Source organism: Miniopterus natalensis, chromosome 1 (assembly GCF_054644295.1).
Source record: "Miniopterus natalensis isolate mMinNat1 chromosome 1, mMinNat1.hap1, whole genome shotgun sequence".
Taxonomy (NCBI): Eukaryota; Metazoa; Chordata; class Mammalia; order Chiroptera; family Miniopteridae; genus Miniopterus; species Miniopterus natalensis.
The window spans coordinates 178397811-178410442 of record NC_142081.1 but is presented as its reverse complement, the minus strand read 5'-3'; the positions used below and the strand labels follow the sequence as shown (position 1 = coordinate 178410442).

Sequence of the window (12632 nt, the reverse complement as noted above, 5' to 3'; positions counted from 1 at the left end):
CAGGGAATTGGAACAATTGGATGAAAACGAGGGGAGACTTTCCATTGCCCCTGAGGATTTCTCTGAAAAATTGGGGAAGCATTTTCACATAAACGATTGCTGTGGAAGTCATTCAACAGATATTTTGTGAGCTCCAACTATGTGCCAAGCATGATTTTTTTTTAGAACTGGGTCACAGTTTTAATCAATGAACTTTCATCGTCAATGCAGAAAAAGTCTTGTGTTCCCTGTTCTTGTCTTTCATAAAAATTTCAAAACTTTTATAGATTTTTTTTGTTTTCATCTGATTTTTTAGTGAAATTTTTAAAAATTCTGGCAAATATCTGACATATCATTTTTTCTGTTAAAAGGAGGAAACAGGAAAACATTCTCTTAATTGAATCCAAATTGGACCAATGCTTCTTTTAATCCAGGTCCCTATTGATGGGTTTAACTTAGTATATACTGCTCTTTTCTCTTTGCTCGAACTTCACCTGAGCTAAAATCGTGCACCTAGTCATGGATAGGTACTTTGGGTCAGAATATACGGCAATGAAGTATTTGGAGTCTAAACACTTGAAGGAGTTCTTGACTGGCTTACATGATAGTATTACATTCTCCCTCCCGTCCTGAAAAATGTAAGTGTTTCAACCTCACTTTCCCGACTTATGCCTTTGGACTTTGATGGTTCAAGTGTAAAATTTCGTTCGTACATTCACCGTCTCTCATATACCTTGCTAGAAAGAGTCCTAGGAAACTAGCATACGTGTCTCTGGTAGATTAATTAATGACTATAATAGAAATAAAAATGGTAGATTGGGGGGGAGGGGTCTCTTTAATTAAATAAGAGACCCTGGTGGGGGGAAACAAATAAACTGTATTTGTTTTCCCTACTCTTTATTGTTGACATGTTAAAGGAACTTTGGGATAATTTGGAGGAAATTGTTATATTTCACTGTATGAATACTAGAAAAAGTACCACCAACTAACTTATTTGTTTAGAGTTTGAGAATAAATATTTATGTATATTTAAGGATGCACGTGTGTATATTTAAACACAGTATGCATATTTTCTCCCTTGTAGCTAATTCCCAACACTAATGTATGTCCACAGCAGAAATGACAAATATTTGGGCATATCTTTTGCATATCTTTTCAGGCCTATTTAATGAAGGTTTTAGACCTTTGTTAGAAGTACTTGTATGAAAAAGATTTGAAAGTGCAGCCAGATTTCCATTTGACAGTGGTTTATAATCAAGGCAGAATTTTACTTGAACAGTTAAACTTTGAGAAATCAAATATAAACAGTCTTGGATTTCAATGGAATTCTTTATTTTCCAGATGTTAAATAGTATTCATCCTTTCATGATGCACTATGAAACTTCAAGCCTGCCTTATATTCTCTAAATAATTTCACCAAGTACCTGAAACAATAATCAGAGGACTTAAAAACATTGTTTTCCTGGTTTTATTGTATTCATTAATTTAAGAACGTCTTAGGAAAGATCACAGTGAAGAAACTGCTGTTCTGATCACATTTTCTTTTCTTTTCCTTAATCAGGAGCCTTGATTATAGTAGGAAGCTGAAAAATGTAAGTGTTTCAACCTCACTTTCCCGACTTATGCCTTTGGACTTTGATGGTTCAAGTGTAAAATTTCGTTCGTACATTCACCGTCTCTCATATACCTTGCTAGAAAGAGTCCTAGGAAACTAGCATACGTGTCTCTGGTAGATTAATTAATGACTATAATAGAAATAAAAATGGTAGATTGGGGGGGAGGGGTCTCTTTAATTAAATAAGTGCTCAGTCCAGACATAAACAAATGAAAGCCCTTGCTCTGTGATTCAGTTTCTTAAACACAAGACGATATCTCAGCACTGACGTTAGTTCCTTTCGTTGGTGGGCATATTTGGGATTATTAAATTAAGCAGTTGGACAAATGGTTTTAGGGAAAGATCAGCACAATATGAATAGGGTGACTGTAATGGGCCTGTACTTTTTTCCCCCCTATTAACCTTAGAGTTTTTATTAGTACTTCCCAAAATCAACGTTTTAGAGTTAGATCTTATTTTCAAAGTGTATTACTGCTCTTTTTTTTCTTCCATATTTTTTCTCTTTATCTTTTCCCATCACCATTTATGTCCCCATACCCCCCTCCACCGCCACACCCCCTACCCCACAATCACCACACTGTTGTCCACGTCCATGAGTTCTTTCTCTTTTTTCCCCATTTTTGCTCAATCCCTCCATCCACCCAGCCTTATTTTAAGGTTAAATCGAGGAATGTAAGAAATGGCCTTCTGCATATAAAATAGAAAAATTATCTGTGGCCCCCCCTTTTTATTTTCTAGGGTGCTATTATATTTGATTGCCAGTCTTATTCTTACCTTCTTTTTCTTCTTCTATAAAACTAGGGTGATATGCCATTTTCCATCAGACAATTTTAACCAAATCAGAGAACCTATCATCTAAAACCCAACACAGTTCTGTTTTCCATTCTCCTGTTACACCTCTCAGGGTAGCCTCATACTCTTAGCACATATTAGTTACTTTATGGTCCTAGTTGATGTTCTGATGTTTGGAATTGTCTGTTCTCTGGAAATTTGTTTGTAAGCAGTTAGTTAAGGAAAAAAAAAAAAAGACTTTCTGGAAGTTTTGAAGGATTCCTGAAGTAAATGTTTTCCACAGAGGTAGAAAACCAAGTAATATTGATGGTGCATAACTGTATTTTGGGCCTGTTGTCAGCTTAACCCATGCGCCCATAACATTGTCCAAAGCATTTTCTGGCCTAGCAAGTGGAGAGGGGTAGGTACGATAGGGACTTCCCAGCCTGGCTGAAGCAATAAGGCTGAAAGGGAAAATAAACCATAGTCTCAGCTTTTCCGTAAGCTTCAGATCCCAGTAACTCGGTGTTAAGGATTCATCTTCAGCCAACCCCTGCTGGGTTTTATGGGACCGTTGGTGTAAGAAGCATTTGTTCTTGTGGACAGTTTCTTTGAAAAGACAGAACAAAATAACTTAGGGCTGTAGCTGCAGACTACTGACTACTCAAACATTTTAAAACATTTGTAATCTCTATGACTGTTAAGATAGTTTAATTGGCAATAACCTTGTCCAGGCTAAATATTCTTCTTCTCAGATTAATAGGAGTCACCTGTACCCTAACACTAAGGGTCTGCACATTGTATTCTTCTTTACATTGTTATCTTCTGACTTTAGCTACACACGTTGTGTTGATCTTGTGCTGGAAACCACTAATGAACCTTTGTCACTTCTTTGGGATTTTTGCCATTGGTCTTAGCAGAACCTCTGTGCCCACAGGTAGAAAGTGTAGGCCTTTGAAAGCACCTCTCTCAAAAGGAATTGACAAGCTAGTCATTACTTGTCTAGGTAAAGACTCCAGAGTTTCTGAAAAAGTTTGCTTCTTAATTTTGAATATTTAAATATTTCATTATACAAAAATAATTTGAGAGGACTTATTTTTCCTTCTTGCTGTTGTATAGATGAGCTCTTCCTAAAACTGGAGTCTCATTTTAACTACTGAATCATGTTTGTGTTGACTGATACAGCATTAGGTTCTTATTAAAATGAGTTTACATTTGCCCGGCTCAGTGGTTGAGCATTGACCTATGATCCAAGAGATCGAGTTTCAATTCCCTGTTAGGGTGCATGCCTAGGTTTCGGGCTCAATCCCGGGTGGGGGGCTTGCAGATCCCCAGTGGGGGGAGGGGCATTGCAGGAGGCAGCCGATCAATGACTCTCTCATCATTGATGTTTCTCTCTCTCTCTCTCCCTCTCCCTTCCTCTCTCTGAAATCAATAAAGACATATTTTTTTAAAAATTAGTTTACATTTAATGGATACTTCATGGATGGTGGTTTTTGTAAATCAGTGGATTTCCTATTAGTGGAGCATTATTGATTCCTTAGTTTGAAAGTCATTCTTGAGAGAAAATTGTCCTGCTCTTTTGCATGGTTTTGTCCACAGGTATTAGTTACCATTTACTGGCTGGGAAAAGCGGCAAATAGCTGTGCATCCTATAGTGGAACGACGCTGAACTTGAAGGAGTTTGAAGGCTTGCTGGCTCAGATGAGAAAGGTAACTTGGCTTTTCTTCTTTATCCCCTGAGGTTTAGACAAGGTTTAGACAAAAGAAACCCATTTGTTTGTTTTTAAGATCATTACAGTTCTGCGTGGTGGAATTGAACAGGCCAACGATGTCATGCACTCAAGGAAACGATGGCTTGTCTCACCAATGATGTCCTTACCAGTGACATCTTTGCCTCGTGCATTCCACGCTCACCTGAACTTTCATACCCTTTGGAGAACGGGAGATCTGAGCTCATCCAACTTTAATTCCAAAAGAGCAAATTCAGTCTGTCAGTATATGGCTTTGTGTGCCAAAGAGCTCAGTGCTTGTTTTCTTGGGGGAATAATGCCTGAATTAAACAATACAACATTATACAAAAATGAAGACCTTTTTCTGCACTTTCGTCGTAAAGTTCATTTTGCTTACCCATCAGGGCCTTGGTGTGGGTGTGGTAGTGTCAGCCAGGTCCTTGCCTGGGCATCCATCCTGGACAGGCTCTGATAATTAGGCATGTTCTCTTCTAAGATGTGCCTTTTGTGGCCATTGTAGTTGAATGAGCTGGAAATTTGGAAAACATTTTTTACAACATTTAAAGCTTTATTTGTTTATTTGATTATGGGAAAGACCTGCGGTAAGAATTTGTCAAGGAAACAGTGGGACGATTTATGTGTGCCTGCCTCCGTGTTCCTTTTTTAGGTTCAGCAGTATAGATTAACTTATTCAGAGTGTTAGGATATAGTATTACCATGGAGAAGCCCCACCCAGCCAGCTTCAGGAATAGGTGAGGCTCATTTGTAATCAGGAGCATTCATGGGTTTGGGATAAGGCCTACATTGTGGCACAAGTCAATTAAGGCCTTGCCCTTCCTTTTTCTCCAAAATGTGAACTAACTGCACTAATGGGACCTCACTGAGAGACAGTCCATGCTGTAAAATTTTTTGTTTAATACTGAAAGCAAAAATTTGCTCCAACTTTCTAATAATTTAGTCTTCTTTCCTTGAATTAAAGCTAATAGCCCTCACAGTTCTTTTGCTTCACAGTTCATTTGCCTCAAGCCAGTCTGGCTCATGTATTTATAAATGGACAGTGCTTCAGATTGGTTGTAATACATATAAACAAAGTTTTAAAGCTAAATCCCTTTAAAAATAGGACAAACACACCTACTCCATTAAGTACAACGCATTGTTCTTAGTGTTTCTTAACTCTTATTTGTTCTTTAATTCTTTTATCTAACTCTGTGGTTAGAGAAAGTACAAATCCCATACAGACCCATTCTGGATTTGTGAAATCTGTACTTTTTTATATATTAAATTTGGATTTGAATAATGATAGATGGGTCATCTCTTTTAAACCACGTATTTAAATGCTGTGCCTCACAGGTCCCCTGCTGGATTCTCCTGGATTCTGATTTATTCTTGTTATTGGCATTTCTTACCACTAGTCCAGCTCCTCTTCAATCTGAGCAGCTATTGGTTTCTTCAACTTTCTTAGCTTGGCTTTCTGTTGAGACAGTTGGTTGTTTCAGCTACCTTGAAATGGTCCTTTACTGTGAACAGCTGTTGCCTTTTTCAATAAATATAGTAACGCCACAGGATGTAGGAAAGTAGTTAGCATCACTGGACAAAACATGACTTAACTAAAATGGCCAGCGGTGGTAGTCCCATATTTTTATAGTGAGAGTAACTGACCTGAACTTCACAGGTCTGTCCAATACCTGGAAATATTAGTTTATCTGGAATATATATTATTTCATTTTCTCAATTAGGATTGAGTTCAGCTGGGAAATGCAGAAAAGTCTAACAGTAGCTTCAATAAGGTAGAATTTTATTTCAAAGTCACATAAATGAGGTCTGGACACGAGCAGTCCAGGGCTGGCACGGGCCGGTGATCATTAGGGACTCAGGCTCCTTCAGTCTTTTTGCCCCGTCGCCCTCAACCCACGGCCCCGCACCTGCTGGTTAGACGTGGCTGTGCGAGCTTCAGCCGTCATGTCTAGATCTGAGTCCACGTCCGAAAGGAGGGAGGAGAAATGCCTGCTTCCTCCCTTTAAACACTCTTCTGGGAAGTCCCACACTACACCCCTGCCTACATTCTATTGACCTAATAAATTTGGTCACACATCCGTGCCAAGCTGTAAGGAAAGACTTGGAAAAAGTAGATTTTATTTTAGCTAAAAACTGCGGGTATTTTCATTGGAAAAGGAATGGAGAACAGATATTGAGGGACCACAGTCATCTCTTCTGCACATATACAGACTGAAATAAATTTGAATTTTTTTTCTTTCACAAAAAATACTAGCCAGAAATTTTTTATATTCTTCTTTTTATTGAGAGAAATGTGCATAAAAATTATTAACTATGGTGCAACTTGTTAAGTTCTGTAATACAAGTAGTATATATAGAGCCCTTAGCATAAGTGTCTGGCACATAGTAGGCACTCATAGTCAGTTGCTATTGATAGATATAAAAAAGGTCTCTGAAAGCATAGTGACAATGGCCTTTCACTGAGCCTGGGTATGTCAGAGAAAGTCTTCCAAAGGAGGGAGCACCTAAATTGAACAAAGGGGAGTTACTATGGGAACACTGAGATTGAAGGCAAGACCAGGGGGATGAGGTGACCTTTGGGATTTCAGAGACTGGAATTACAAAGTCAACAGTCTAGGTTCTTCTCTATGTCTTTCTCTCATCTCTTCCTCTCCTCACTCTCTCCTCCAATAGGCAGACATTTCCGCACTTCAGGGAACATGGCTACAGCATCCCCAGCATTACCTGTTTCTAGCTCCTTGTCCAGAAAGTCAGGGAATTCTTCCCCCTAGCCCCAGCTGTAAAATTCCTAGATGTGTACCCTGACCCAATGTGGGTTCTTTTTCTGAACTAGCCACTGTGACCAGGGGCAAGGGGTACCATGATTGGCCTAAGCCACCACTGTCCCAGGAGGTGGGGGGTGTTAACCAGATCAAGGGGATAAAGGGGGGGATGCAGTGCAGAAACCCAGACCTCTCTGCTCAACAGAGCAACCACCATCAACTTCTCTTCCCTTAACCTGCCTTATTTTCAGTGATACTTACCACCTGACTTTGTATTTACTTATCTCATTTCTGTTTATAGTTTGTCTTCCCAACTAGAACATCAGGCCCATGAGGATGGGGTATTTATCATTTTGCAGAATGTTGTGTCCCCAGCACTGGGACAGTGCCTGGACGTAGAAGATGCTCAGTAACTATCCATGGAATGAAAAGCTTCCCCAAACCAGAGTGTGTTGGGTGGAGATGGGTCATCAGGCTGGAAAAATAGAACCTGAAAATCCTCCAGAACAGGATTTTCCCACCTTATAAATCACAAAGGAAGCAGAAAATGTTGGGTGGTAAAACAGAGGCATTTGATGTTTCTCAGATACCATAAGCCAGCCATCTACCAACACTCGCTGGTTCTCATTATCTCTGACAAAAGGGACTAAGAAGAGGACAGATGAGTGGAATAATTCAAAAATGTCATGGAAGCTGGTTGTTCTCACCCCTTTGATTAACACACTTTTACTGGAACAACTAGCAATTAGCACAATGGACAGATTGGAGTCTTATCTTCCTTCCCTGGAGTGTTCACTGTAGAAGACAGAATGCTGCTGGGCTCCTAGGTGAAAAACTTAGAAGACATAACTAGACCCCAAGGAAGAATTTAAACAGTGCTAGTCTTTGTGTTGGTTTATGTCTTCTACTAGAGAGTAGCGTATCTCTAGGTGACTTGACGGAATCCAGTACAATTGACCATTCAGCTGATATCTGTACCTTTATTTCTGGCTGAAGAACCAGCTTTTTGCTTCACTCTAAGGTTCCATGGGACCAGCATGGCCAAGGATGGCCATAGTGGCCTGGTTTTCACCTTTCAAACTGGCCATGCCATTCAGCTCCCAGCTCTCAATTGATTGAGGGTTTATTCTTGGCTTTCTACGCAGTCATGAACAGAACATCCTTTCTGTTTTTCTTTCCCATAACTAGCTGTGAGAAAGAAGTTCCAAAAACCATGTTGACTTTTCCTTCCCTTCTCTGCTCCTATGGTTTGTAGAGTGGGGTGGGAAAAACATTTGGGCCTTTGGGAGAGCCTTTCTGATACTATTTTCTTGAAAATCCAATTTTGTGCCCCTACTCCAAGCAGTTTGTAAAATTTTGTCATTTTTAAGTGTAATGAGTGGCACAGCTTTCTGAGAATCTGCCCTCCCTATTGGGAAACCGGGCCAAAGCATCTAGATACAGGATATAAATGAAGGAGAGAGAGGAGTTTCAGTGTGTATGTAAGGTTGTGTTCTTAACTACATTTATAAATTTTGTGTGATTTATGTATTGCTATTTACATACACAGATGAATACATAGCAGTAATTATAACCAAAGCTAACCCTTCTGAGCACTTATCATAGGTCAGGCATTTTTCTGAATGCCTTGCATGTAGTAACACTTAACCTTCCCAGCAGTCTTATGAAATAGATGGTATTATTAGCTCCATTTTACAGATGAGAAAACTTGAGAGTGGGCAAGGTAGAATAACTTGGCTAAGATCATACAGCTAATAAGGTGTAGAGCTAGAATTTAAACCTAGTCAGTAGTCAAACTTCCAAGATATGCCGTTAACCTACTCTAAACTGCCCCAAACTGCCTGTCTCTTGCAGCGTTTATAGTTTGGGGACCTGGGCGTGAACAGCTTTAGTGAAGGGCATCGTCCAGGCTAGCGTCGTCCACAGAGTAAGGAGGCAGTGTCTAGTCATTGGAAGAGGTGATGATGCTGATGGCGGCAGCTGTAGCTACACCAGAGTTGATCAAGCGGTGTTAGGTTTTACCTTGGGATTTAAAGACAGAGGCCAGTGTTGGGGTCACAGCTTTGCTGCTTACTATGTGACCTCAGGTTATTCTCACTGATCTTACTTTTCTCTTCTGTAAAATGGGGGCAGTGCTAACCACATCACTGGAGGTGGGTGGGAAGAGTAAATAATATAATATATAAAAAGCATCAAGCATAGCCCCAGACATATAGTAAGTAGTCAATAAAAATTATATTCATTTTTAAGCATTTGTCTTATTCTCAGTGGGTAAATAATCCAAGATAATTGTTTGCCTTTCTGAAGAAATTAAATACAAAAACATATCCAATTTAGATTTATCCTGAAAAAGTTAGTCATGAGGTCTTCCTTTTCCAGGCCTGGCTTTTGTTCAAGTCCTGGTTCACTTCTGACCTACAAGTAAACTACCTTAATTTCCATAACTGGAATGTCTGCCTTCCCCGGAGAGCTGTGCGGGCTGTGCGCACCCAGGCCCCCGTGACCCCCTCTTCTTCAGGGGCGCTGGTCAGGCCCCGGTGTGGAGACTGTGCGATGCTCCTCTCATCCCTGCCCTCCTGTCTCCCATTGCCTTCTCTTCATGCAAAACCTGCGTGTGCCCTGTGAACTGCAGCCTCCGTCCCCTCCAAGGGCCTCCTGCTGGGGACTGTGTCAGGGTCTCTGATGGATAGAAGCAGCCGGAAAGGCACTTTCTACGAAGGCAACGCTGGCCCCGGCGGGCCTATGAGCCAGTACAGAGTTTCCAAAATCTCAGATATGGACAGTTCTTTTTTTCTTCCCATTGGGGATGTGGAGGGGACCTTCCCGAGCATCCCAGGAAACCCGGAGCGCGACATTCCAGTCTTTGCAGATGAGAATGTCATCCACAGCCCCGATCTGAAGCGACCGCCTGGGGGAAATGACATTGGGGTTTATCTTTGAGTGACCAGAGTTATTTTTGTTTTTGTCAGCCCGGACTATTGTAATTAATGCTGAGACACAGGCGGCAACAAGGCTTTTATTATAACGCGCGGGTGAGGATGGCTTTGCCTGACCTTCCTCCTGCTGGAGTTCCAGTGCCTTAGTATGTGCTGCTTGCGCTGAAAAGAATTTATAATCGCGGGCTGTCAAAGAGAGCCATTGTCCTCCCTGCTGCGAACACGTGGGGCAGCCCGAGTGCTCTCAGCTCCCCCCGCCAGGAGCTGGCCGCGAGCAGAGCGAGAGCAGGCCTGGATTCTTCTGAGGCATCAGGAAAAGCATTTTGCATATTTTTCATTGCCTTTTTTTTTTTTTTTTTAACTTTCTGCCTCAGAAAGACAGCTCCCTTTCAGAGCAGGAATTTCCCTTCAAGGTAGCAGGAGAGGGAAGCCCGCTGCTCCAGGATTTTACGGATCTGATTCTGTTGCAACAACAAATGCTGCGTGCATTTGCCAGATCGCATAAACAGGAGCAGTGACACCGCTAAACTCGGGGCTCCGTCCCAGGACAGACATGCGGTTATGGATTCGGAAAGGCGGGTCAAGGTTAAGGTTTTAGTTTTCTTTTTTGGTTTGCTTTCATCTCTCATTGTATTCTTGTGAATCCAAACTTGATGGTCTTTTATCCGTCCTTCCTTTGATTTTTTTTTTTGTAAACATTGTGGAGTAGGAGTTCCTGGGAATTTTTTTTTTTTGGGGGGGGGAGATTTTCTGACTAGGAAAGTTGCAGGAGGGAAGGGTTGAAATGAAATGTTAGCCTGTAGATGACAATCCATTTGATAACTGGTTGCCATAACCTATCCATACTGATGCTAGATGCAGGATTTTTTGGAGACCACCAGACTGGTTTTCTTGGGATTGAAGGCCCAACGTCTGTTGCTGTAATGTCTGTTGCTATAATGTCTGTCATTTTTAAATTTTATTTCTGGACAGGAGACTGATGATATTGAGAGTCCTAAGCGCAGCATCCGAGACAGCGGGTACATCGACTGCTGGGATTCCGAGCGCAGCGACTCCCTGTCTCCCCCTCGGCACGGCCGAGATGATTCCTTCGACAGCCTGGACTCCTTTGGCTCCCGTTCCCGGCAGACACCTTCGCCAGATGTAGTCCTCAGGGGAAGCAGCGATGGTAGGTTGGAGCCTTAATAAACTGCACGTCTTAGAATTAAACACAAACAAGGGCTGCCTTGTGGCCAGCAGAGGAACTGGCGCTGGGAAGGAGGAAGCTGGTAACTCGAAGCTGGGAGAAGAAAAGGCTGTTAATGCTGGTTTTTGTGGGCATTAGAATTTCGGTGGGCTCTGCCAGCAGCCTGTTTGAACATTGCCTCAGTGAGCATATCTTCTGTTGGAAAATGTGTGACATCATTCCTCCCTGGGTCGCAGTGAATCGAGACGCTGTGCAGACCATTAGCTCAGAAAGCGTGCCAAAGGCTTATGTCCTGCGGGCATGAGGAAGGGAAGTTGGAGTGAGTACCACACTGTGTCAGTGGAAACGGATCCCCTTCCAGCCCACTGCAAACACTGCCCACGCTGAAAAGAGCTCGGGCGCCTGGAATTCTGAAACTTTAATCGGCCCGGTGGGCAGTCTGTTTGAGGCGTATGATACCCAACCGTTGACGAGGCGATGCAGGTGGCCGTTAATGTAGAGGACACAACCCTGCCTGCCTGCCCTGAGGCTGGGTTTCATTTGAATCCTGTGGGTTTTATGTCACCTGTAAGGGATGATCATTTTTCTTTACAAAAATGGATGGTCATGCAACCTGATATCAACTTGATCCATACTTTCCAGAAGCTGTTTACCTTAGTATTTTGCACCTTTGAACTTTTTAGAAGGGGCGATGGGTTGGTTCTGCATGTGCAGACTTGCAGACAGACACTAAGGCTGGTGGGGAATTTTCTGTTTGTATTTTTTTTTAAATCTCTTGATGCTAATATTTTTAGGGACTTAAGCCTACTCTCCAAGATGAAAATTATCTTTTATAGCTAAAAGATTCCTTTCAGCTATAAAATTCTATGATACTAAAATATGTGGGTATTTAATGTGTCCAGGTTCTGAGTCAATTACCCAATGGCTGGTATCTCATTTAGTCCTAAGCACAGATTATGACATACATAGTATCTCACTCAGTCCCCCCACGGGGCTGTGAGATACTCCTTCTGATCCGTATTTTACAGATGAACCTTAGAGAGGTTAAGGAAGCCTCCTAACACTGGCGAGTGACAAAAATCACTGTCAGTAAGTAGTGGAACGTTAGCCTCAAGAACTGTGAGTCCAAATTTTATACTCTTAAGCTTAATTTACCCACACTTCTTTGTCCGCCTAGTAGATTTTTTAAATTCTAGAATGCCTGGACTAATGCTTTGTTCAGTACTTAAACTTCCCAACAAATAGATTAGCCTCGGGGCCACATAGTACGACTCCTAAAGAATTCTAAGGTGCATTGTGAGGTACTTGAAAAACATTTCTAAAATTTTATATGACCTCTTAAGTACCACCCACAGTTTTAGAAGTTATAGTACCAAGTGCATGATCCAGTTGAGCTTTCACATAACTAAAAGGTAGATGGACGTTTACAAAACCTATCTTAACCAAACTATTTTATCCATATTATTATGATTGTTTTAAGAAATTATTATTATTTTCCTCATCTTGGCTCTTTGTAACTGGTGATGTAGCCCCTTTATCCTGTCACCAGCTTCCAGGGGATCAGAGTGTATAACAAGCCACATCTTGAAGGGATTTGAGATGGTGGTTGCTCATATTGTAGTTGAGCAGAGGCAC

At 41.4% G+C, this 12632-nt stretch overlaps 1 protein-coding gene across 5 annotated transcripts in view; it reads left to right on the top strand.

Annotated features, from left to right (window-relative positions):
* Window positions 1–12632, top strand: part of LIMCH1 (LIM and calponin homology domains 1) — a 299516-nt gene that overhangs the window by 203004 nt on the left and 83880 nt on the right. For 3 of the 5 annotated variants that reach the window (XM_087827676.1, XM_016206753.2, XM_087827673.1), the window contains 3 exons: window positions 1541–1571; window positions 3968–4078; window positions 10784–10979. In XM_087827676.1, coding sequence (XP_087683802.1) covers window positions 1541–1571; window positions 3968–4078; window positions 10784–10979 — 338 coding nt within the window. Of the gene's footprint in view, window positions 1–1540; window positions 1572–3967; window positions 4079–10168; window positions 10397–10783; window positions 10980–12632 lie in introns of those variants that run through there. The other 2 variants (XM_087827678.1, XM_016206745.2) reach the window with 2 other exon arrangements.